We start from the raw sequence: 22,376 nt of genomic DNA on the forward strand, positions 1-22,376 counted from the left end.
CCTCCAGATCCATGGATTCTGCAGTAATGGGTTAAAGCCTTCTGCCAGCAGGACTGCTGACCGAAACGTTGGCAGTTTGAATCCAGGGAGAGGAGTGAGCTCCCATCTCGGCTCTAGCTTCCATGCAGGGATATGAGAGAAGCCTCCCAACAGTAAACATTTGGATGTCCCCTGGGCAACATCCGTGCAGAAGACCAATTCTCTCACACCAGAAGTGACTTGCAGTTTCTCAAGTCACTCCTGACATTAAAAAAAAATCATCCACAGCTTGAATTTTTTAAAATCCCAAAGCAAACCTTGATTTTTGCTATTTCACATACGGGACACTATTTTTCTACACCATTTTATATAATAGGACTTGAGCTTTAATATCCATTGGGACTCTTGCAACCAAATCCTGAAGAACACCCAGGGGCCCTTGTAATTTCAGCAGGTGTCACTTGTCAGGTAACAGTAAATTCCCTTGTTTTCCCCCACCATTTTTAATATAACAACTTTATCCCCTAGGACATCTTTGTGAGACCCAGAACCTCATTGGACTCTTCTGTTTTTCAGCCATGAAAGGAAATTTCAAAGGCATGGCATGGCATAGACATCACTTGGGAGACAAACAGAGACAGAGTGCTTTCAAAGAAAATTTGTTTAGGGAATGGATGTGAGCCATGGCAGGTCCCCAGTGGTCAAAATGGAGAGCATATGTCCTTGCCCAACCAAGGGAGAAGGGCAGCAGGTGCAGTCCTCTCCCCCTCCATCTGTTCATTGCACATGTTTTTTAGGCTAGCTAAGCAGCACCTCTTGAATATTTGTGCAGATAGCCAACTGACAAATCTTTCACTCCTCATGGATTCCCCTTTCTCTGGCACTTTTCCAGGAACCCTTAGAACTATATTTCTAACCCACCCACCCCCCCTCGCTCTCTGTGCTATTAATTTCTCTGTTATCCACAATAGCATGTTGCAAGTTTTTGATTTTTCTTTTGCTTCAGTTATCTTTGCCCTGGCTCTCTTCCCATTGAATGCTTTGAAATGTTTTCATAGTCATTTGCCAATCATGTCTGGCTGGCCCAGATGCCTATCCTACAATGTTCCTTGACAGCCCTGGAATTAGCAGCACTTATGTTTGTTTCCAAGACAGAAAGCAAACATTATTTTTCCTCCTGCCTCCAATGGGTATCAAATTTCATAGAATCATCTTATTCTTGAACTGGATACAGTTATTCACAGTGAATAGTCCAAAAATGATATCATCAAAGCCCGTTGTGTATTTCCCATTTTAGTTCTTGGATTTTGCCAAAAAAAGTATATAGCAGCCATATGACCTGGCCATGGCAGGGAAATGATGTCAGCTTCTGGACATTTTGATTGGCTGCTTTTGATATAATGAAATGTAACATAAGCAATATGCTCACTGTAATTATTTGATCTGCCAATTATCTCACACTGCTACTAACGCAGGGCTGAATTTAACTGAAATGTGCCAAATAAGATTTCAGTCTATCAGTGTCAGAAACACTGGGGCATAATGCTGCCACTCACACACCTTGGCACCTTATATTCCTTTGTACATGTAACAGAAATAGTTCTTTATGGCACTCTGTATTGTCAATGCTTTGCTACTCTAATAAAATACTACCATTCAATCTTAATTTGGGGAATCTAAAATATTGTGTACAATTTTTTTATTTTGGCTTATTTAAATCCCAACCAAAGTCATATCTTAGAGTTCCACATCTTGGGGATGAGAAGCTTATAGCCCTTCAAATGTTGGTGAACTAAATCTTCCAGCATATTTCACCATTGTCTGTCCTGGCTAAGATTGATGAGAGCCTACAACTTCTGGTCCATAGGGCCAGTCTGTTGTACCTGCACTGAGAACTTCTAATTCTCCCTAATAAGTCACACTGAGTTATGGGTGGTTGTTCGCATATATAAAATAAAGCAACACTCAATTGTCTAGTAGAGCAATGTAATACTATAAGAGAGAGGAAAAGTGCAAGGAACCCTACCCAATTATGATTATCTCTGGTTGAGTAATCAGAACAATTTCATCTCCACTTCTTTGAGGCCTATTTAAAAACATGAGTTGACTTATCAACTTTGCCCCAGAGTCTCTCTGTTGTTCCCAACCATCAGTTGTTGTTTATTCATTCAGTCGCTTCCGACTCTTTTTGACCTGCCAACCATCAGCCTGCCATTGTAATTCCAAAGGAAGGAAGTAAACAGTTCATTAGCCTGCTAAACAAGTAGATGATGGACTATGGGGTTATGAAGAATTCATGGGATCCCACCTGTTTCCAGGAAGTCTAACAAATGAAATACAATACAGAATTACTTTGGGTAAGGGAATCTGCCAATCGGTATGATGATGTACAGTTTGCCATGGGCAAGGCTGCATGACTTCAAACTACAAGAAAGGAGATTTCATCTGAACATCAGGGAGAACTTTCTGACTGTGAGAGCTGTTCATCAGTGGAACTCTCTGTCCTGGAGTGTGGCAGGGGCTCCTTCTTTGGCAGCTTTTAAACAGAGGCTGGATGGCCATCTGTTGGGAGTGCTTTGAATGCAATTTTCCTGCTTCTTGGCAGGAAGTTGGACTGAATGGCCCATGAGGTCTCTTCCAACTCTATGATTCTATGATTCTATGCATTTTCCCTTAGGGCAGTGGTTCTCAAGCTGTGGGTCCCCAGACGTTTTGGCCTTCAACTTCCAGAAATCCTAATAGCTGGTAAACTGGCTGGGATTTCTGGGAGTTGTAGGCCAAAACACCTGGGGACCCACAGGTTTAGAATCACTGCCTTAGGGCCATGTATACAGGTTGGGTGTACTCTCTGACTACAGGGAGTCTGTGGAGGTATAAGTATTATATTGCCAAAAGTGCTTTTTTTTTCACCAGCTGGTTCCCTAACTGCAGCTTTACCTAGATAAATCATGCACCCATGACATGTGTAGTGTTTATGTTGAAAGCTCTTGTTCAAGGAAGATCTCACACATTCCATTGATCTGTATCTCCCTTCTCTTCTTTCTACCCCTTCCATCCTTGCAAACATGTACAGTGTTCACATGCTTATCAGCTTTAAATGTTAATGTTAAAGGTCAGTGTTAATTTCAGCTAGATGACGTAGATCCACTGCAGCAATAAGGGGCTGCCTACAAATATTTGTCAGTGAATCAAGAATGGAGAATTCATAATCAGAAATGATATCAGTGTTTCCAAATGTATGAAATATTTTAAGGAGCACAACTGAATCATGAGATATTCTCTGCTTCCCAACTTCTTATCAAAAATATGACCTGCAAAGATCCCTCGCAGAGCATGCATTTTGCTTATTTCAATTGGCCTTACTTTTGGGTAGGACATATATGTACCTGTATTTTCTGGAACCAAATTCTAACCTCACCAAATCCATCTCAAGGTGTGTGAGCCAACAAAAATGAGGACCAATAATAAACCAATGAAAATATTACAAGTGGATTCAGTGGGAATTATTTATCAGTAGACAAGGGAAGGGAATAAATTATTCATTTTCTGTTGTTGATGTGTGCCCTCAAGTAATTTCAAACTTATGGTAACCCTAAGGCAACTCTGTCATGGGGTTTTCTTGGTCAGAGTGGGTTTGCAATTGCCTTCCCTTTTCCCAGTTCCTTCAAAACCTGTGATCAACTGAATCTATGGTGACTACAAAAAAGGAAATGTAAAATGGGGAGAAAAAAGCCAAAGGAAGGAAAAAATGAGGTTTGGGAATGAGGCAAACTTTTTATTCAAATGCCTAACATTGTGTGTACAACTATAAATACACTAAAGGGTTACAAACGAATAATATTTTTAAAAAGTTACAACTGTTCTAGAGGGAGGGGTGAGGGCAATTATAGTAATGGAAAGGCTAAGATTACAGGTCAGACTAGAATAGTATAAATAAATATGTGAAAAAAACTTTTTCTTTTTTTCTTGAAATGTGAATATGTAATGCTATGCTATGCTCTATGTATATAATCTAATAAAAAAGACAAACAAATTATTTTGAGGCATTGAATGTTTGCCTTTGTGTATTTTGGAATCCACCCTGTGCCCTCTGGGGAGATAGGGAAGAATATAAATAACATTATTATTATTATTATTATTATTATTATTATTAGCCCACTCCAAATACCATATTATATCTTATACTATATTATAGGGCTGTGTTGAGTCCTCTGCTTTTCACTTTGTACACATATGACTGTAGCCTCATCCACCATGGCAATATAATTACCAAATTCGAAGATGACTCAACTGTGATGGCAGGGCCATAGCCAGAAAATTTTTTTGGGAGGGGTTGAAAATTTCAGGGGGGGGGGTTGAAAATTCTGTGGGGGGGGGGTGAAACCTGTCTCCTAGCTCACGCTGAAGCAAAGAGTACAGCAGGGGGCAGAGCAGCCTTCAATAGCCTGCAGCTCCACCCCTGTCAACCATCTCCACCAAGTCTGGCCTCCTTAATGAGAGCATTCAACACTCCCCCTCACAACTTGGTTGCTTCACTACATCGGCTATTGCTGAAAGTAATGACAGTAAATTGTCAATATTTGCTTGAGATAGTGCTTGCAATTCTGGAGGGAGTTTTTTGCGTCTCATAGACGTAGTAGACGTAGCATGGGGATTTGGTTAACCAATTAAAATTCATGAGTAAACCAGGTTTTTTTTAACCTGAAAAAAATTCGGGGGGGGGGGTGTGAACCCTCCCCCCCCTCCCCCGGCTACAGGCCTGTGTGGTGGTGCTTATCTCTGAAAGGAATTAGTCTTCTTATCGGGCTGCCTCTGTCAAGTTACTTTACTGAACCTGCCAGAAGACAAGCCATTCAAATTAATAAATTCTATTACTGTAAAAATAATTAATTCATTAAAATATCGACTTAATTCCAATGTTAATCAGAAAATCTAGTGATCTATGTTGTGAAAACAATATGTGAAGCTAGTAACTCAATGCTAATCTCAATTCTAATCTCAAACCTTTAGTAAACACAAGCAGTTTTGCACCATGTTAAGAGGAATGATATCCTTTGTCTGCCCTAATTGTTCAGGACTGTGCAAGATATGCTGTGTACCTCGGTTTAGTGTGTTTTCAAAAGCAAGTAGTGGTTAGGACACACAGAGAGATAGATAGGAGATGACAAGAGCACAGCAGCATGATCAGGAGAAATAAAAATCAATAGGCTTTGGATGGTGTCAGCCTCAAAAGGGAACAAAGTTATTTATCAAACCTGACAAGGGTTCTAGACAACTGGCTCTTCCCAATTCCATTAGTCTCATCTCTTCTCAAACAGTCAACACAGCTTTCCTCATAGTTTTGTGCAACACAATCAAACATGTCTTATTTTTACCAAAGAGAAGCTTGAAAGGATGCTGGCAAATGTTTGTAAGACAATCACTTCAAAACAGATCTTGTAAAATATTCTTTCTGGATTACAACTTCAGAATCCCCCAGCCAGCATGGCCACTACGGCCAAAAAAAGAGACTTCACCAGGTGTAGAGGCAAAACACTGGAGTACATGTCATCTGAGTTTCTCAAAGCATTTTGCCAATATTATGGACTGAAACCTTCAGAAGGTTCTTCTCAAGGGAAACATCCTGCACACTTTTGAAAAGGAAATTCATGAATTGGATCATCAAACACAGATGAAGAGAGGGAAGCACTGAGAAGATTGAGGGAACATCAAGTAAAGTGCTCTTTTTCAGGACCACATTATTCTGCCACTGTCAGCTTTTATCCCCTTTCCCTGTACAGTATCTGCTTGACTACCTGACTACTTTCTCCACTCAATTTGATTCCTTGTCCACCCATTTTTTCCATTAGGCTACCTGAGATTCAAGTTGTATCCACAACTGTTTTTATTTTTACAAAAGGTATAAATGCTGGGATACTGACATGGTTCATTTTTGAGAGGCTCTCAACATCATACAATTATAGGAGATTCTTGGTATCACCTAGGTTTGTTTCCAGAATCCCCAAGGGATGTCAAAATCTGTGGATTCTCAAGTCCCATTATATACAATAGCATAGAAAAATGGCATAGTTTACAGATTGGTGGCCAGGTTACGAACTGGAGTGCCGTATCATGACACGATGACTCCTGTATTATGGCAGCTCCACTGGCTGCCGATCTGCTTCCAGGCTAAATACAAAGTGCCGATCATTACCTATAAAGCCCTAAATGGTCCAGGCCCAGACTATTAAAAAACTGCATCTCTACATACAAACCAGCATGAACACTGTGGTCCATGGAGGAGGCTCTGCTCTTGGTTCCATCCCCCTCTCAAGAACGGTTGGTGGGAATAAGAGAGGGCCTTCTCTGTGGCCGCTCCCCACCTTTGGAACTCCCTCCTCAAAGAACTAAAAATGGCCTCCTCTCTCCTCTCCTTTAAAAAGCTTTAAAAGATCCATCTGTGTAACCTAGCTTATGGAGAGGAGGACTAGCATATCTTACACACACTCTTGCCTGGATATAGGACACCTACCCAAGCCTGATGATGTGATAAATTATATTATGCTTTAACTAACTGTGCTTTAATTGGCTGGACTTCTTGTGTTTATGATGTTTATTTAGTTTAATCTTTAGTTTGATTGTTTATAAGTTACATAGAGTCTATTTTATTATATCCTTTGCCTTTAATGCTGCTTATTTGTTTCTTGGCATTGAATGTTTGCCATTTCTGTTATTTCTTGTGAACTGCCCAAAGACCTTTTGGGAGGAGAGGGTGGTCTATAAATAAATAAATAAAGTGGAAAAATCAAGATTTGCTTTTGGGCATTTTAAAAATATTTTCAAGTCATATCTGGTTGAATCTATGGATACAGAATCCATGTATATGGAGTGTTGAATCAATAGCCATATGATCCCACTTCATTCCCTATGGAATTCTTGTGAGTATGCAGTTTGGTGAAGCACTAGAGCTTTCTGGCTGCACAACACAGATTATAGGAACATGGAATGTGAAGCATGCATCATGGGAGTACAGAGAAAGTTCAATGAGAAATGAACTATATTAACATTGCAATACTTAAGGTGAGTAGGTGAAAGTGAACAAGAATTATCTGAGTCCTGATAATTACACAATGTTTTATTTGGGAAACAAAAATCTCAGAAAAAAAATAGTGTTAATAATAAATAAAAGTAATCAATGGATATAATGCATAATCCGAATGAATAATATCAATGACTTTCAGAGAAACCCATCAGTATATCCATAATCCAAGTTTGTGCTCCAAGCATAGAGAAAGAATAACAAGAGACGGAAAGATTCCAGGAGGGGTCCAGAAGGAAATGGATCATACACAAACAGGACTTCTTGTTCATCAACTGAAATGTGAAAGTAGGAAACAGCACAGAATCAAAGATTGTGGGGAAAATGGCCTAGAAAAAAAAAAAGAAATGATGCAGAAGAACAAGTGACTATATTTTATGAGGTCAGTGGTTCTTCAAGCAACTAAAAAGCTGACTATATTCATAGATATCACCTGATGGCCAATATAGAATATGATCTCCTGCAAAGGATGGTTTCCTTGTCGCAGTACTGGAGTAGAGACATTACACTGGCAACAAAGATCCACATAGTTAAAGCAATGGTATTCCCCATAGTAACCTGTGGATACAAGAGCTGGACCATAAGGAAAGCTGAGCAAAGTAAGACAGATGCTTTTGAACTGTGGTGTTGGAGGAAAATTCTGAGAGTGCCTTGGACCATGAGAAGATCCAACCAGTTCATACTTCAGGAAATAAAGCTTAGCTGCTCACTGGAGGGAAGGATATTAGAGACAAAGATTAAATACTTTGGCCACATAATGAGAAGACAGGATAGCTTGGAGAAGAGAATGATGCTGGGGAAAATGGAAGGAAAAAGGAAGAGGGGCTGACCAAGGGCAAGATGGATGGATGGTATCCTTGAAGTGATTGGTTTGACCTTGATGGAGCTGGGGATGGCTATGGCTGACAGGGAGCTCTGGAGTGGACTTGTCCATGAGGTCACAAAGAGTCGGAAGCGACTGACGGAATGAATAAACAACAATAAAACACTATATGATTGGAAACAGAAGATAGAGAAGTTTCCTTCTGTGAGGAAAAACAAGACCAGTACATTTGGCAAGATGCACATGTATGTGTTCTTTGGCGTGGCACAGCAAGGAGTAGCTGAAAGGTGTCTGGGCCAATCCTATAGTTGAACTCCATGATCTACCATCAAATTTGAAATTCCTGATTAAACCTTTGGGACACAATTGAATTCCCTACATATAAAATTCTGTCTCATTCATCATGTGAGCCTTCAGGGAGTAAATGATGTATTATAGATAGGAAATACATGACAAAAAGGAAATATCAGTTATGAAGCATAGAGTGATTATTAGCTTAACACTTCTCTCCTTGCTAGCTCTCTTAGGTGAATGTGAGCAAGAGGAAGTAATATCCTGAGACAGTGAAAGGCCAGGGAATATACAAACAAGTGTTAAAGCTCTGACCCCTTTAAAATGTTCCCAGATTCAAAGGTACTTTGTTCACCAACCACATTTACTTGAAACATCAACCAAGAAAGCTGAGCTACCCTAAAAAGCTTCAGCTCGCTTCACTTAATTCCAAATCCTCACAGCCTTGCAAGTGTGCTCACTTTGAATTCGTATTTCCCCAAACTAAAGCAACTGTGCACAATTAGATACTTGTAGTATTGACTATGATATTGTTTGTAATTGATGATGCTCTCCCATGAATTCTTGAATGCAATTCCTGAATACAATGCTATTCTTGAATAGATACATCCTATGGGATCTGTAGTGTCGTGAGGTCCTAGAACAAGAGAATTGTAACTATCTCTCCCTACACTGCAAATCCCATGCTATGGCAGCTAAAGTGGAATGAGAGTGCCATAATTGAACAGTATAGAAAGTATCCTTGCTGTGTGTCATTTGAGAGTTGTAGTTGCTGGATTTATAGTTAACCTACAATCAAAGAGCATTCTGAACTCCAGCAATGATGGAATTGAACCAAACTTGGCACACAGAACTCCCATGACCAACAGAAAATACTGGAGGTATTTGGGAGGAATTGACAATGATTTAGGAAAGATGTAGTTCACCTACCTCCGGAGAGCACTGTGAACCCAAACGACTACGAATCTGGACCAAATTTGGCACAAATATCTGATATGCCTGAATTTGAATACTGGTGGGGTTGGAGAGGGGATTGATTTAGTCATTTGGAAGTTGTAGTTGCTGTCAAAGGGGTTCCTAAGACCATCGGAAATATGTGTTTTCTGATGGTCTTTGACGACCCCTCTGAAACCCTCCTCACAACCCCTGAAGAGGTCTCGACCCCAGGTTGAGAAACATTGATGTAGCCCATGGGCTTTCCTTTGACCATTTCTGATTTAATACTTTTGGTTTATTTTTATGCTTGAGGAACATTAATCTCATAGTTTAGACTTACACTGTGGTGACTACAACCAGCTGTTTCTGTACAGATGTCTACCTTTTTTCCCTTTTTGGCTGGCTTGGAGGGGAAGAACTCTCCCTTCAGGTAGGAAGATATAAAATGCTTCACAGAACTATTCAAGCATTTTCAAGACATAATAAATCAATTTGAAGAGCCAAGAAGGAGTTTCTTTTAAATAAAATGTTTCCTTTACAGGTTTGAATTTTATTTTTTTGTATGTGGATGTTAGAAGTCATTTGTTACAGCAATAACTATTATCAGTATCAAACTCTTTTTGGGATAACAAGGAACAATAATATTTTTATTAAACCTGCAACAATGTTGGGAAAATGAATAATGTGAAACATCTTACACGTTTCTTACTGTGGTGAAAGGATAATGTTCAATCTGAAATAGAAGGCCCTTTCCCCTCTTTTTTAAACTTTTAAGCAAAGGTTATGGATTGCAGAGCAGCAAACGGATCCTGTTACCTCCAATACAAAATAATTAGGAACGTTTGACACAATTCAAGCCGTGTGTCTGGCTGCTTGCCATATTTCATGGGAGTGTCCAAAGCAGCTACAAGAAAATCCTTAAAATGTTGCATAGACCCCAAATGTGATTTTAATGGATTTGTCTCCTGAAATTGGAAGTGACTGTAAATTCCCCTTGTCTGGGAAGGAGCCTGAAAAAGTTTCCTACACTAAAACAAGGCCCTGAAGCTTCATACTTTGCAATGTTTTCCAGATGAAAACAAGAGATGTGTGGCCAAGCAACATCGGATTGTGGTCCAGAAGGCAAAAGTTATAAATGAGGAAGAATATGCAATGCTAGGAAAGGCTGCAGTGGTTTGCTTTTGCCTGAATCTATAGTGGGACTTTTAATCCAAACTCTTACGCTATTTTGCACTCCTAACTAATTTTTAAATGCTCCTTATAATGGTTATATCCTCTATATAGATTGAGCCTGTGGTATTAGAGGTATGAAATTCAACCAAAAGGCATGGCGTTTCAGAGTCCATTGTTAGCGGATCCCTCATTCTGTTTACCGGGAAGTTACGCGAATGGGGAAGAGTGTTGCCGTTTTCATTTGGCAAAGATTCGGCCCATTGACTACAATGGGAAACTTTAAAGGCTCAATCCCCTGTCATTTTAAGACCTATAAACATGGAACCTACTTCAATTTTAGACCCCATTTACAGTTGCAGGCCTGCCAGGTTTCAAAACATTTCACCAGTCTACTGATATTTTAGAATTTTTTTAAGTCTTTACCATAACATTTTTTTTACAATAAGACAAACTGCAAGAGAGGGTTCTAGGAATTGTAGTCACCAGTTGTGTCCATTCTCAGCCAATCAGAGCATGGACACAACCAGGCTTTTTATTGGCTGAGAAACAGAGAAAGAGAAAGAAACTTCAACTCCCATTATGCTCTGAGAGAAACTCAAAGACCTTTCAACGCTCACCCCATGCAAGTGCTGCTGGGAAAGCAAGTTCCCAGCAGGTCCCCCTCTGGAGGAGGAGCCTAGGAAACTTTCCAAAAACAAATGGGTGAATGCTGTTGCTGTTCCGAGAGGGAGAAAAAGATGCTGCAATAATCCTATCTTCTCCAAGAGACCGCAGCAGCCTCTGCCTCAGGTATATTGCAGACTTAACACTATCCTCTCCAGTAGCTGATAAAATATGGCTTTCTTAATCCATTTTGCCTGGCATTTTGCCCTGTGCCCTCCCCATTCTGTTTTTGGAAAATATATGAAACGGACCATCGAGTATTTTCATTCAAACTGATTCGGGCCCAAGCCTATTTGGTATACCTAAGTTTAGATTTCAGCCCCCTGCCCTCCACTCCACCAATACTAAAATCTGTACATGTTTAAGTCACATTATATACCATGGCATAGTAAAATAGTGTCCCTTAAATAAAATGGCAAAATCAAGTTTTGCTTTTTGAATTTTTTAAACTCAATCAGTAGATGAATATAGAGTGTCGACTGCATTAACAATTCTGTTTCTTAATGCTGGACATTTCTGTTCTGAAAGAAAGTTGATGTGCTGAGGAAATCATATCACAGCCTTCAAATAATTTTGTTGATAACGCAGTACATAAACATATGAGATAATGAAATACCATGGTATCTCTTCAATACTTTAAAAGCCACGAGAAAATCTGGTAATGCCATAAAAGTTAATTGCTTTGCATGGCTACAAGTTCCTGTTATGAACATTGCTCAGTTTTTTTTAATGTACTGTTTTCAGTTCCCCATGTTATTGTCAAACTTTAACCTCCCTGGTTGAAACTTTCCAAGGTTGGCTTCTGCCAGTACTTGTTTTTAACAGAACAGTGAACCAAGTAAAATTCCACAAGTATGTTTTGTAGATTCCCTAGTAACAGCATGTTTGTGCCCTTATGAAGAGCGTGAGGGGAGGGTGGAGAGGGGAACCAGGGTGTTTTGGTCCTGCCAACCTCAGGCTCAGAACAGAATATCTCCCCTGCGTCCTTAGTAGCTTTTACCCCCTGGCAACATGGTCTCAGATGATTTCAATTATAAAAAGATAGCTTTGTGAAAGACTGTCTGACTCACATAACATAAGGGTTGAAGAAGTTGCTCTACTACCCACATTCCACTCACAAGAAGTAAAGGGAGGGGAAGGAAATGAGGGGGAAAAGAGGAACGTTGAAACTGATTGTTTCGGACCTAATCACTAGGAGACATCTAGAGAGTGATGCTCAAGAAATAACTCCCCTCTCTAAACACACTTTTAATATTTAGGTCCAAGGCATTGCACAGATATGAGACTGTTTCAAAAATTCACAGCAATGAGTGTGTTGAGTAAAGTTTATGATTTCCAAAGGAAGCTGGCAGGAATGGAAAGAGGAGATTGCAAACCAAATTAAAGTGTACTTGGTTAACAGACTCAAATGTGCTTGACTAATGTGCTTGAAATGGAGTTTTAGCATTTAATCATACCTCCCCTGGGATTCGTATTGAGGCAAAATGATTTTTTTGTGTGTGTCAGGAGTGACTTGGGAAACTGCAAGTTGCTTCTAATGTGAGAGAATTGGCCAACTGCAAGGATGTTACTCAGGGACCACCTGGATGTTTTGATGTTTTACCACCCTTGTGGGAGGCTTCTCTCATGTCTCCGCATAGAGAGCTGGAGATGACAGAGGGAGCTCACCTGCACTCTCCCCATATTCGAACCTCCAACCTGTTGGACTTCAGTCCTGCTGGCACAAGGGTTTAACCCATTGTGCCACCGGGGGCTCCATGAAATGGTGAAATGAGGTAATTCAGAAAGTACAAAATGCAGTGCAGCATGGTTACTATATAACATCTATACATATGATTTTTTTTTTAAAAAAAGGGTATTTTTAAGGTAGAAGAATGGATTTGTGAAGGAGACTAACATCATTGTGTCATTTCACAAACAGACAAGGAGACCAAGCTAGAGAATATATTGGGACAAGACAACCATGCATATTAAGTTAGGGATGTAATTCTTCTCGAAGGAGGCAATATACAATTTTCTATCAATTGTCTTCCTGCTGCAAGAAAGTTTTCAAAACCCACAGTTTTCAAAGCTATTTGCAAATTAGAACTTATTCTGTGCAAAATTCACAGGTGGCTCTTTGGCATGGAAAACAGTACTCAGGAAAAAGTGCAGGAAATGCTGTTTTTTATGCAAATCATCCTTGTGAGAATTCTGTGCAGAATAAATCCCTAATTACAACACTAATAAAGAATATTTTGTATTGAAATATTAACTCTACGGAAAACAACCATGTGCAATTTTTGCACTGACTAATTCCAGAATTGGGAAGATTCTCATCAATCCAGGATTCTTCTTTTCAGAGCTCCTTGACCCCCCAATAAATATGGTTTTTAAAACCATTTAAAATATTTTTGAATGTTCTTTGCATCCCTGTGTAATAGTCTGACAAAATCCCATGAACAGTAGAAGGGGTTCAAAACAATGCAACAATTCACACAGACTGATAAACACTAATTTTGACCAAAAGAAATGTTTTGGCACTATGAGTGTGTGTGGAAAGTTTGGAAACTGTTGAACTGAAAGTGACTTATTTTCCTGAAGAACAGACTTTCCCCAGTCAAGGCCATAATCCCTGTATCCTTTGGATAGAAATTAAAGGTCTTCCTGTTCCAGATGAAGCTTTCCTTAGCAACATGGCCTTCTTGAGATTGTGCTTCCATATTCTCACTTTTGGGGCTTGACATGGATTTTCTCCTTGCTCCTGCTTCTGGTTTATTTTTCCACCGTGACTGGATAGTAGAAACTTCGAGTCCTCCATCAAATGAATTCAAATGCAATAACCATTCCTGCTCAGTAGTTCTGCTAATTACCCTTTGTTTAGTATAGGTGGCTACTAGATTGAGCAAGGAGGCACCTTTCCTCACCATTTAAGAGCAAAATCCCCTCCCTGCCCCTGCTTAGTACGCAAGTCAACACTTCCTTTCAGAATACAACATAATCCCCATACACAGGGAATATTTTCCTGAATTTCCTGTGGAAACAGGAAACTGTGATAACAGTAAAACCCACTGAAGTGAAGTTCCAGAAGAAACCATGACTATTGGTCCCACAGGTATGGGGACATGCTGTACTCTACTCCATTTTCTTATATTCCTTTCCCTAAAATGTTTGGGGGTTTTAAAAAATTAACTCTTGCCTATCTTCGTGACCATATCCTCCCCTACAAGCCCACGCGGTGCTTAAGATCTTCTGGGGATGCCCTTTTCTCGCTCCCACCCCTGTCTCAGGCGTGGTTGGTGGGGATGAGTGAGAGGGCATTCTCGGTGGTTGTCCCTCATCTCTGGAACTCCCTCCCTAGGGAGATTAGGCTAGCACCCTCCCTATCCACTTTCTTTAAAGATGTGAATGTTTCGTTGTGCATTCGATTGACGACTCCTGTGTGATTTGAATCGAGACTTGAATCATGACCTGAATCCAAATTCCTATATTTATTACTACATTCTTAAGCTAAGTTGAATTGATCCTGTTAAATTGCTCTATCTCTATGTTACCATTCCTGTGCTACTATTTGGTACTATCCACCTTATTGGACACCTTATCCTTTACTTGTCTTGCATATTGGCCCCCTTCCCCTCCCCAAAAAATGAGTTCTGTTGTTGCTTATGATGTTTGTTTTTATTTCTTATGCTTTTTTATGCTGTTTTAATATTTATTGTTCTGTTTTGGCTGTATGTTGTTTTGGGCTTGGCCTCATGTAAGCTGCCCTGAGTCCCCTTGGGGAGGTGGAGGTGGAGTAGAAAAATAAAGTTCTTCTTCTTCGTCTTCGTCTTCGTCTTCGTCTTCCTCCTTCTCCTCCTCCTCCTCCTCCTCCTCCTCCTCTTCTTCTTCTTCTTCTTCTTCTTCTTCTTCTAGCTGTAGTTGTTGACCAAAATGTACCATTTCCAAGGTCTATTCAGTTCTTACCCTGTTATGGAAGAGGATTCCCTCTTTTTTGTTTTTAGTTTCGCAATGAACAGAACAGAACTCAGAGAATGGTCTTGCTATTTGTATACTTTAAAACAACCTCATCTCCTCATGCGAAATGAAGTATTCATATTACAGGCAGTCCCCAACTTATGAGCAAGATAGGTTCTGTAAGTTTGTTCTTAAGTTGAATGTGTACATAAGTCAGAACAGATACATTTTTAAGTGTGACTCCAGCCACACAAACACACACACACACAGAGCGAGAGTAGAGTCTTGCTTATTCAACATAAACAGGCTGGCTGAACATTGGATAAGTGAAAATGTTGGGTAATAAGGAGGGATTAAGGGAAAGCTTATTGAACGTCAAATTACATTATGATTTTACAAATTAATAACCAAAACATCATGTTTTTCAACAAATTGACAGAAAAAGCAGTTCAATACATGGTAACATTATGTAGTAATTACTATATTTACGAATTTAGCACCAAATCATTGCAATGTATTGAAACAGCTGTGGATCTGGGCAGGAGGCAGACTGCATTGGATAATACAGAATGTTGGATGAGTGAAAGTTGGATAAGCGAGACTCTACTGTGTGTGTGTATGTGTATGTATGTGTGTTTATACACACACACATATACACACAAACAAACAAACATACATTTACACATACATGTGCACACACACACATTTTGGATAGAATAGGTTATAGTGTTAACACCCCTGTGATATTTGTTTTTCTGTCTGTGCCCCTGTTCAGAAGACTTCACCTCACTTTCTGTTCCTGTGATCATTGGATTTTGAAAAACGTGGCTTGTTGTGGAAATAAAGACAGGTTGGAAAGCTGCACTGGAGACACCTTTCCCCCATGGTTATTATTATGTATTTACTTTGTTTTATATCCTGCCCTCTCTCCTTCATTGAGGGATTCAGAGTGGCTAACACATTCAAACACATAAAATCAATACATATAACATCTATAATACTCCTCTAACAACAACACTACATGGTTAAACATTATAAAACCAACTATAATGAAAATTCAAATTCATGATAACTCTTTCAGGAGTGCATTTCCCATCCTAGGGGAGGATTTCTCTCACTTCCTGTTGTCTCACCCCCATTCTTAACTATGAGTCGTTTGTAAGTTGGATGTTTGTAAGTTGAGAACTCCCTGAATTAAACATTATTTTAAATTGCTTTAAAAATAGAAAAAAGGTTGGGGGAGGATGAAAAAATGCTGCAGAAAATGTTTCAGAATAGTTTCTGCTGGTGTTTGATACTGCAGCATATATCGTTGCTATATTCTGTAAAAACAACTTCTAGGAACTTTCTCTTCTGAAAATGACACTTTTCTCCAAAGTGAAAAAAAGGAAGAAGGATACAAGAGTATTGGATTGGCTCTGCTTTGCATCCCATTCTCCCGTCATATTTTGAGCTCAATAAAGGGGGAAAACCCCTTTGCTAGACTAGTTTCCTGTTAACATTCTAAATATAGATAATGCATGAAATACAGAAAGATAAGCAAAGACTTATTACTGTCACCAAAAAGGAATGGAAAGAAAGAAACAGAAAAAAATAAGTCAAGAGGGGAAAGGATATCATTTCCAGAAGAAAACTTCACTGTCTTGGTTTGCTACAACCAATGAAGAGAAGTTTTTTGCATCAGTTCTAAAGGAGAACAAATATATTGAGAACATGAACTTTAATGGATCAGAATTTAATGAATAGTCATGGGCCTGAAATTTGTCCCATTCGCTTCACTCATGCTTCCATTTTGTTCTGTCCATTCGGATGGCACAAAACGGAAAGGCCCCTTCTGAAACGAAAATGTTTCAGAAGGGGCTACTGTTTTTAAATGTTCAATGATTTTGTACTGTGTATACTGAAACTGTTGTTGTTAACCACTCTGAGTCGCCTAAAGGCTGTGAAGAGCAGTATACAAATGAAGTAACTAAATAATAAATAAATAAATAATAACAAAAATGCAATTGATACGAAAGGCGGACAGGCCTGCTTTTCAGATCAATTGCACAGGGCTTGGCAGGGACTCCAGCCAAGCACCAAGGATGGAGCGGTCCTTACTCAGTGCCCAGCTGCAGGTTCTGCCAGGCCCGGGTGCATAGTCCCAAAGCCTGCACTCATAAGCTCAAAGTGTCCAGGTGCTTTGGGCCTATGGGCAAAGTCTTCCCCCCAAATAATGGGCCAAAAGAAAATAGATCTTTTAGTCCCAAAAATGGGGAAAAAATCTGACATCCCGATTTCGGGAGGCTCAGACGAAAATGGATCGGGGGCCTCACAGAAAGCCACGGCACAAAATGGATCAAGTTAAGTCCCAAATGCACATGACTACTAATAAATCTAAATCCAGTACCAACAAGGTCAAGAACTGCTTCTCTCCTCTCTATGGCACCCAAAAATCTGCTCTATAAATTTAAACAGGGAGCTATGGATTGAACTGTTACTATAACTAGAAATATGCACCTTCCAGAAAGGTAACTGTGTTAGCCTGTCACAGGAAAAACAACAAAGAGCTGCTTCATGATGCATTCACATATTTCTGCCAAAGTCTTTGTGTTACATCTGATAAAACGGATTTTCAATACACAAAAGCTTGCATCGTAATAAATGTGTTTGTTTTTTAGATGCCAAGAAAAAAAATCTTTTTTTCCATAGTTGTCTTTTTCAAATTGATAAGCAACAGTTTGCCATCGCTGCCTCTCTTTCCTCCCAAGCGGTTGGTGCTGCTTCCTCCTCGCTGCTGCGCAGGGTAAGACGCAACAGGGTGCCTTCTCTTTCCCCCTTAAATAATTAACACAATAAACACAGACAGACATCCCTGCAAAGCACAAGGTCCAGGAGCCATTTGTGTCACTGAAATATGTCTGGCTCATGCCAGCAGGGGCTGCTCTATACATACCAGGGGGCTTTATCTTTTGTTAGATTGAACTGGAGGAAAAACCTGAAGGCAAGGATTTGCCCTGTGCAGATGACCCATGGTAAGGAAGATTAATTTCTGTCGAAGCAATGCAAAACTCTCTCATTCTTTATCTCCCTTCCCCTAAAACACCCCAATTACTGAACAAGCATTTGAATTTATTGCATTTCCCTCCCTCTCTTAAAATCCTCAGGTTTTTATGAAATTTGCTATCACTCCTAGGACAGAGTCACTTGTCTCGCTGCATAACCAATGGCATTGTCGGTTCTGATTAATCAGAGGTCCTTGCTGGGCTTATGGCCAATTAGAATTTTCCATAATAAGGAGGTGACAGCTGGTGTTGCTAAGCAACAGCTGTCTATAGAGCTAAAGGAGCCAGACACATTTAGATGCTACTGTGGATTTCGACAGCAGCACGTCCAAGCAACACAGGGTTTCCGCTGCCCAGTGGACATTTTTTTATAACCTGACAACCAAAACTGGAGAGAGGAATCTAGCTGCTTTTCTAAGCACAGAATTATTTTTAAAGCACAGAAAGAAGGACTAGTTTCCCCTTCTGAGATTAATTTTAACCAATTGAGATGTCACCACAGGTTTTTCATTAAGAGCCAGAGCATCAATGGGATGGAAGTTTGTCGCAGGAAAAAATGACTCTCCCACTGTTTGAAAAATGTATACAGAAATCAAGAGCGGGTCAGTGCTGAGACAACTCCTGTCCAGCATGAAGAATTTGTCTCGCAACTCTATTATATGTCCACAACTTACTGCTATTAAAATAGAGAAGAGGAATCAATGGCCATATACACATACACAATAATGCTAGACTTTTCTTCTCACCGCAGCTAAAAGAGATCAATTCCACCATAATCTGTTTGGAAAAGAGCAAAGTTATTTCTGTCTGTGGCTGTCAAGTGTCAAGGGCAGTGTAATGGGGGGAAAAGCCAAAAGTATATATGGGTCCTTGAAATTGCTTGTCGACTTATGCCATTTCCACATAGATATGTATCTCTATTATTACATTTTAACCCACTTTTCTGCTTCTAGACAAATCACTGAAGTCAACCAAAAAGTCACTAAAAACAATATTAAAGAATAAAGTCATTAAAATCAAATCTATTTCACCCCATCACTGCCCAGAAGATAACTGAATATTTCCTATTACAAGAAGCTGATCATCAGTGTGATTAAATGAAATAGGTATTAAACCAACAAAACTGCAAGATCAGCAACTTAAATCCAAGTGCTAGTCCCTACTAGAATAGGTCATCAGAATCAGTGGTAACCTGATTTAGGTCTACTTTAATTTGGATTAAGAATTGGATTTAAGTCAATATTCCTGAACTGTTGTGCTAGATTGAAACTGCACATTGTTTTCTATCAGATGGAGCCCTATCATCATATGGTTAGACAATTATGCACCCCACCACAGCTGGAAAGTGAAAGATCGGCTTACATGCTACAGTAACTGAATCCCTCATGTGAGAGCAAGATTGGAAAAGTTATTTTTCCAACAGCCATGTTGGGTGGGTGATTCTGGGAGTGATAGTAAGCAAAAAGAATATTTGTCTAGCTCTGGTGCTAGCACTTCATCTTACTTTTGTGGCAGGCAACAGAAATGGCTGCTTTTAGAGATAAAACTATCTATCGTGAGGATTTTATTGTTCTGCTAAATGTGTTCATATACGAGGACATGCATTTATTTTTAAAGGAGTGTAAGCAGCAGCCCAACTTAAGAATAATAACAGCATTTGGACACTGCATTCAAAAGTTTGGAGTTCGAACATATCATCCCCTGTACTTTAGCAACTACAGACCAATGGCTTCATTTTTTGGGTAGGGTGATTGAGAAGACAGTTGCCTTCCAACTCCAGGCAGTCTTGGAAGACCACACTTCCTTGCCTTCCTAAGTTTTGTGTACAAAAGAGGTGAAAAATTTAAAAAAACGTACTTTGAGGTTTTCTCAGTTATGCTGCTCAGTTGTAGCACACAAGCTTTAGGTGCATAAGATCTTTGCTCCAACAGTAGGCCTGGAATTTCCTATTAAATGGATAATATAACAGATGATAGGGGAAAACACCTCTTTGTGTCTGAGATCTTGAAGAAGTATAGTCTTTCTGAATATGTCATACTAAATCTTTTAAAAATTGAGAAATTGTTAAGCCACTTAGGGGGGGGGGGGACTCACAGTTCTTCAGTGTTTGGAAAAAATAGGACTTCAGCATGACATTATGACATGGACTTCTGACAACAGCCAGACAAAAACTGAAAAGAGATAGAATATGTGCTTAAAACCAAAGAAAAGCAGTTCAGGAATGCTGACCAAACATTGCTGCTCTCACAGTGAAAAATATTTTATCATACAGAACTTATTTCAGGAATAATCAGTTGTCCAAACAATCTAATAACCTTAGATCCCATTTTATCTTGAAAGCTAAGCAGGGTCAGACCTGGTTAGTATTTAAATGGGATGGTGTGTGTATGTATGTGACTTCAAGTCTCCTGTCATTCCCATGAATTTCATAGGGTTCTCTTGGCAAGAAATATTCAGAAGTGGTTTTGTCAGTTTTGCTCCTACAACACCTAATATTCATTGGGGGGGGGGGGGCTCCCCCTTCAAGAACTAACCAGGGCAGACCCTGCTTAGCTTGCAAAATCAGATGTGATCAAATGCCTTTAGCAATAGCACTGACAAAAGAAAGCTCACACTCTGCTAAATAGACTGATATACTGAAAAAATTTTCTCCCCAAAGGAGCAATGACTTTACATAGACAAACCAGTAAGGCATTAACTGTTTGACAAGGGATGACTGACAGTCATTCATTACACAGTCATTTAAACATGGCACACTTGGGGGAAGAATCCAGCAAAGAGAGAAAGCTTCTTATATATGGCATTGCAACTCCTGCTTCTTGAAGCTTACCTCTTTTATCCTAGGAGTACTGAAGGCTGGGGTCAAGAGGCTTCGGACGTCTTTCCATCTCCCATCACGCAGGATAAGAATGCTGTCCGCAAGTGGTTTGGAAGCCAAGTCCACTGCCTAATTGGAGACAAAGGCAGAAAACCATTAACAAACTCCACCACTTCAAGTAAAACTTTAAGAAAAAGTAGCAATGTCAACAATGGTCAAATAATTAAAATATATGATGATAATAATCAGAAAGGCATGCTCTTGGGGGGTGCCCCCCTTCAATGTGTAGCACAAAATTTGACACTGTTTCAAGTGAGGTGAGAATTTTTAACCCTACAAAATTGAATGCTATTTATTTATTTATCCTATTTATACCCCACCTTTCTCAACCCTGAAGGGGAGTCAAGGCGGCTTTACATATAGGCAATTATTCAATGCCTTGAAACAGCATACAATTCAAATGAACATTTAAATTTAACAAAATATTTAATTAAAATTAATGCATATTCAAAACATTAAAAACATTACATTCATCATTAAAACCATGCCATTCACAATAGTAATCCAGAGCCGTTCCAATAGTCATTGCATATATTCCATATCTCTTATTCTCCGAAGGCTTGATCCCAAAGCCACATTTTCATTTTCCTTCTGAAGGTCAGGAGGGAGAAGGCTGATCTAATATTACTAGGGAGGGAGTTCCACAGCCGAGGGACCATGACTGAGAAGGCCCTGCTTCCTATCCCCACCACTGGTGCCTTCTTCAGTCCCCGAGACAGGGCCTCCCCAGACAATCTTAATCTCCGAGGTGGTTCACAAGAGGAGATACGTTTGGACAGGTAAGCTTGATCAGAACAGTTTAGGGATGTATAGGCTAAAACCAGCAGTTTGAATTGTGCTCAGTAGCAGACTGGCAGCCAGTGGAGTTGAAATGACAGGAGGAATGTCCTCTCTCTGTATGCCACTCTGATGAGCAACTTGCCTGCTGTCCGTTGGATCATTTGAAACTTTTGAACAGTTTTCAAAGGCAACCCCATGTTTTAGAGTAGATGCTATGTAAGATCTTTCAAGTCAAATGTAATCTAGGGAGAGTCTATTACCACTTGAATGTTCAGTTACTCCTCTTTGACTTCAGATCCTTCCTCAAAACCCAAGTGTTCTGAACCTTGATTTCCACAACCTGCTGTAACTATTCTTAACCATGTGTGAAGGAACACCTATAAACACATGCTTTTGAGCCTACACCAGGCATGGGCAAACTTCAGTTTGGACTTCAACTCCCGCAACGCCTAACAGCTAGTAAGCTGGCTGAGATTTCTGAGAGTTGAAGTCCAAAATATCCGGAGAGCTTGTTTACCCATGCCTGGTTTACACCCTTTTTCATCTCCTTCATCATTGCTCTTCTGTGCCAAATGGTATTGATATTGAAATGTTTTGCATTTTAATGCATTTTAGCGCATGTTTAATATTTAAACTTCCAAAGTGTTTATATTTTAAAATTAAACTTTTACTTTTATTTATTGTTCATTGCTTTTAACTTGTACTATTTTAATATATTGCTATCTGCCTTCATTATTGGTAGAAAGGCAGGATATGAATTAAATACTGCCACTCTTACTGCTTATTATTAAAAAA

At 39.6% G+C, this 22,376-nt stretch overlaps 1 protein-coding gene across 2 annotated transcripts in view; it reads right to left on the reverse strand.

Annotated features, from left to right (window-relative positions):
• Positions 1 to 22,376, reverse strand: part of TBXAS1 (thromboxane A synthase 1) — a 337,775-nt gene that overhangs the window by 112,170 nt on the left and 203,229 nt on the right. For both annotated transcript variants that reach the window (XM_060776865.2, XM_060776866.2), the window contains exon 6: positions 20,754 to 20,870. In XM_060776865.2, coding sequence (XP_060632848.2) covers positions 20,754 to 20,870 — 117 coding nt within the window. The remainder of the gene's footprint in view (positions 1 to 20,753; positions 20,871 to 22,376) is intronic.

This window comes from Anolis sagrei, chromosome 5, assembly GCF_037176765.1.
Source record: "Anolis sagrei isolate rAnoSag1 chromosome 5, rAnoSag1.mat, whole genome shotgun sequence".
NCBI lineage: Eukaryota > Metazoa > Chordata > Lepidosauria > Squamata > Dactyloidae > Anolis > Anolis sagrei.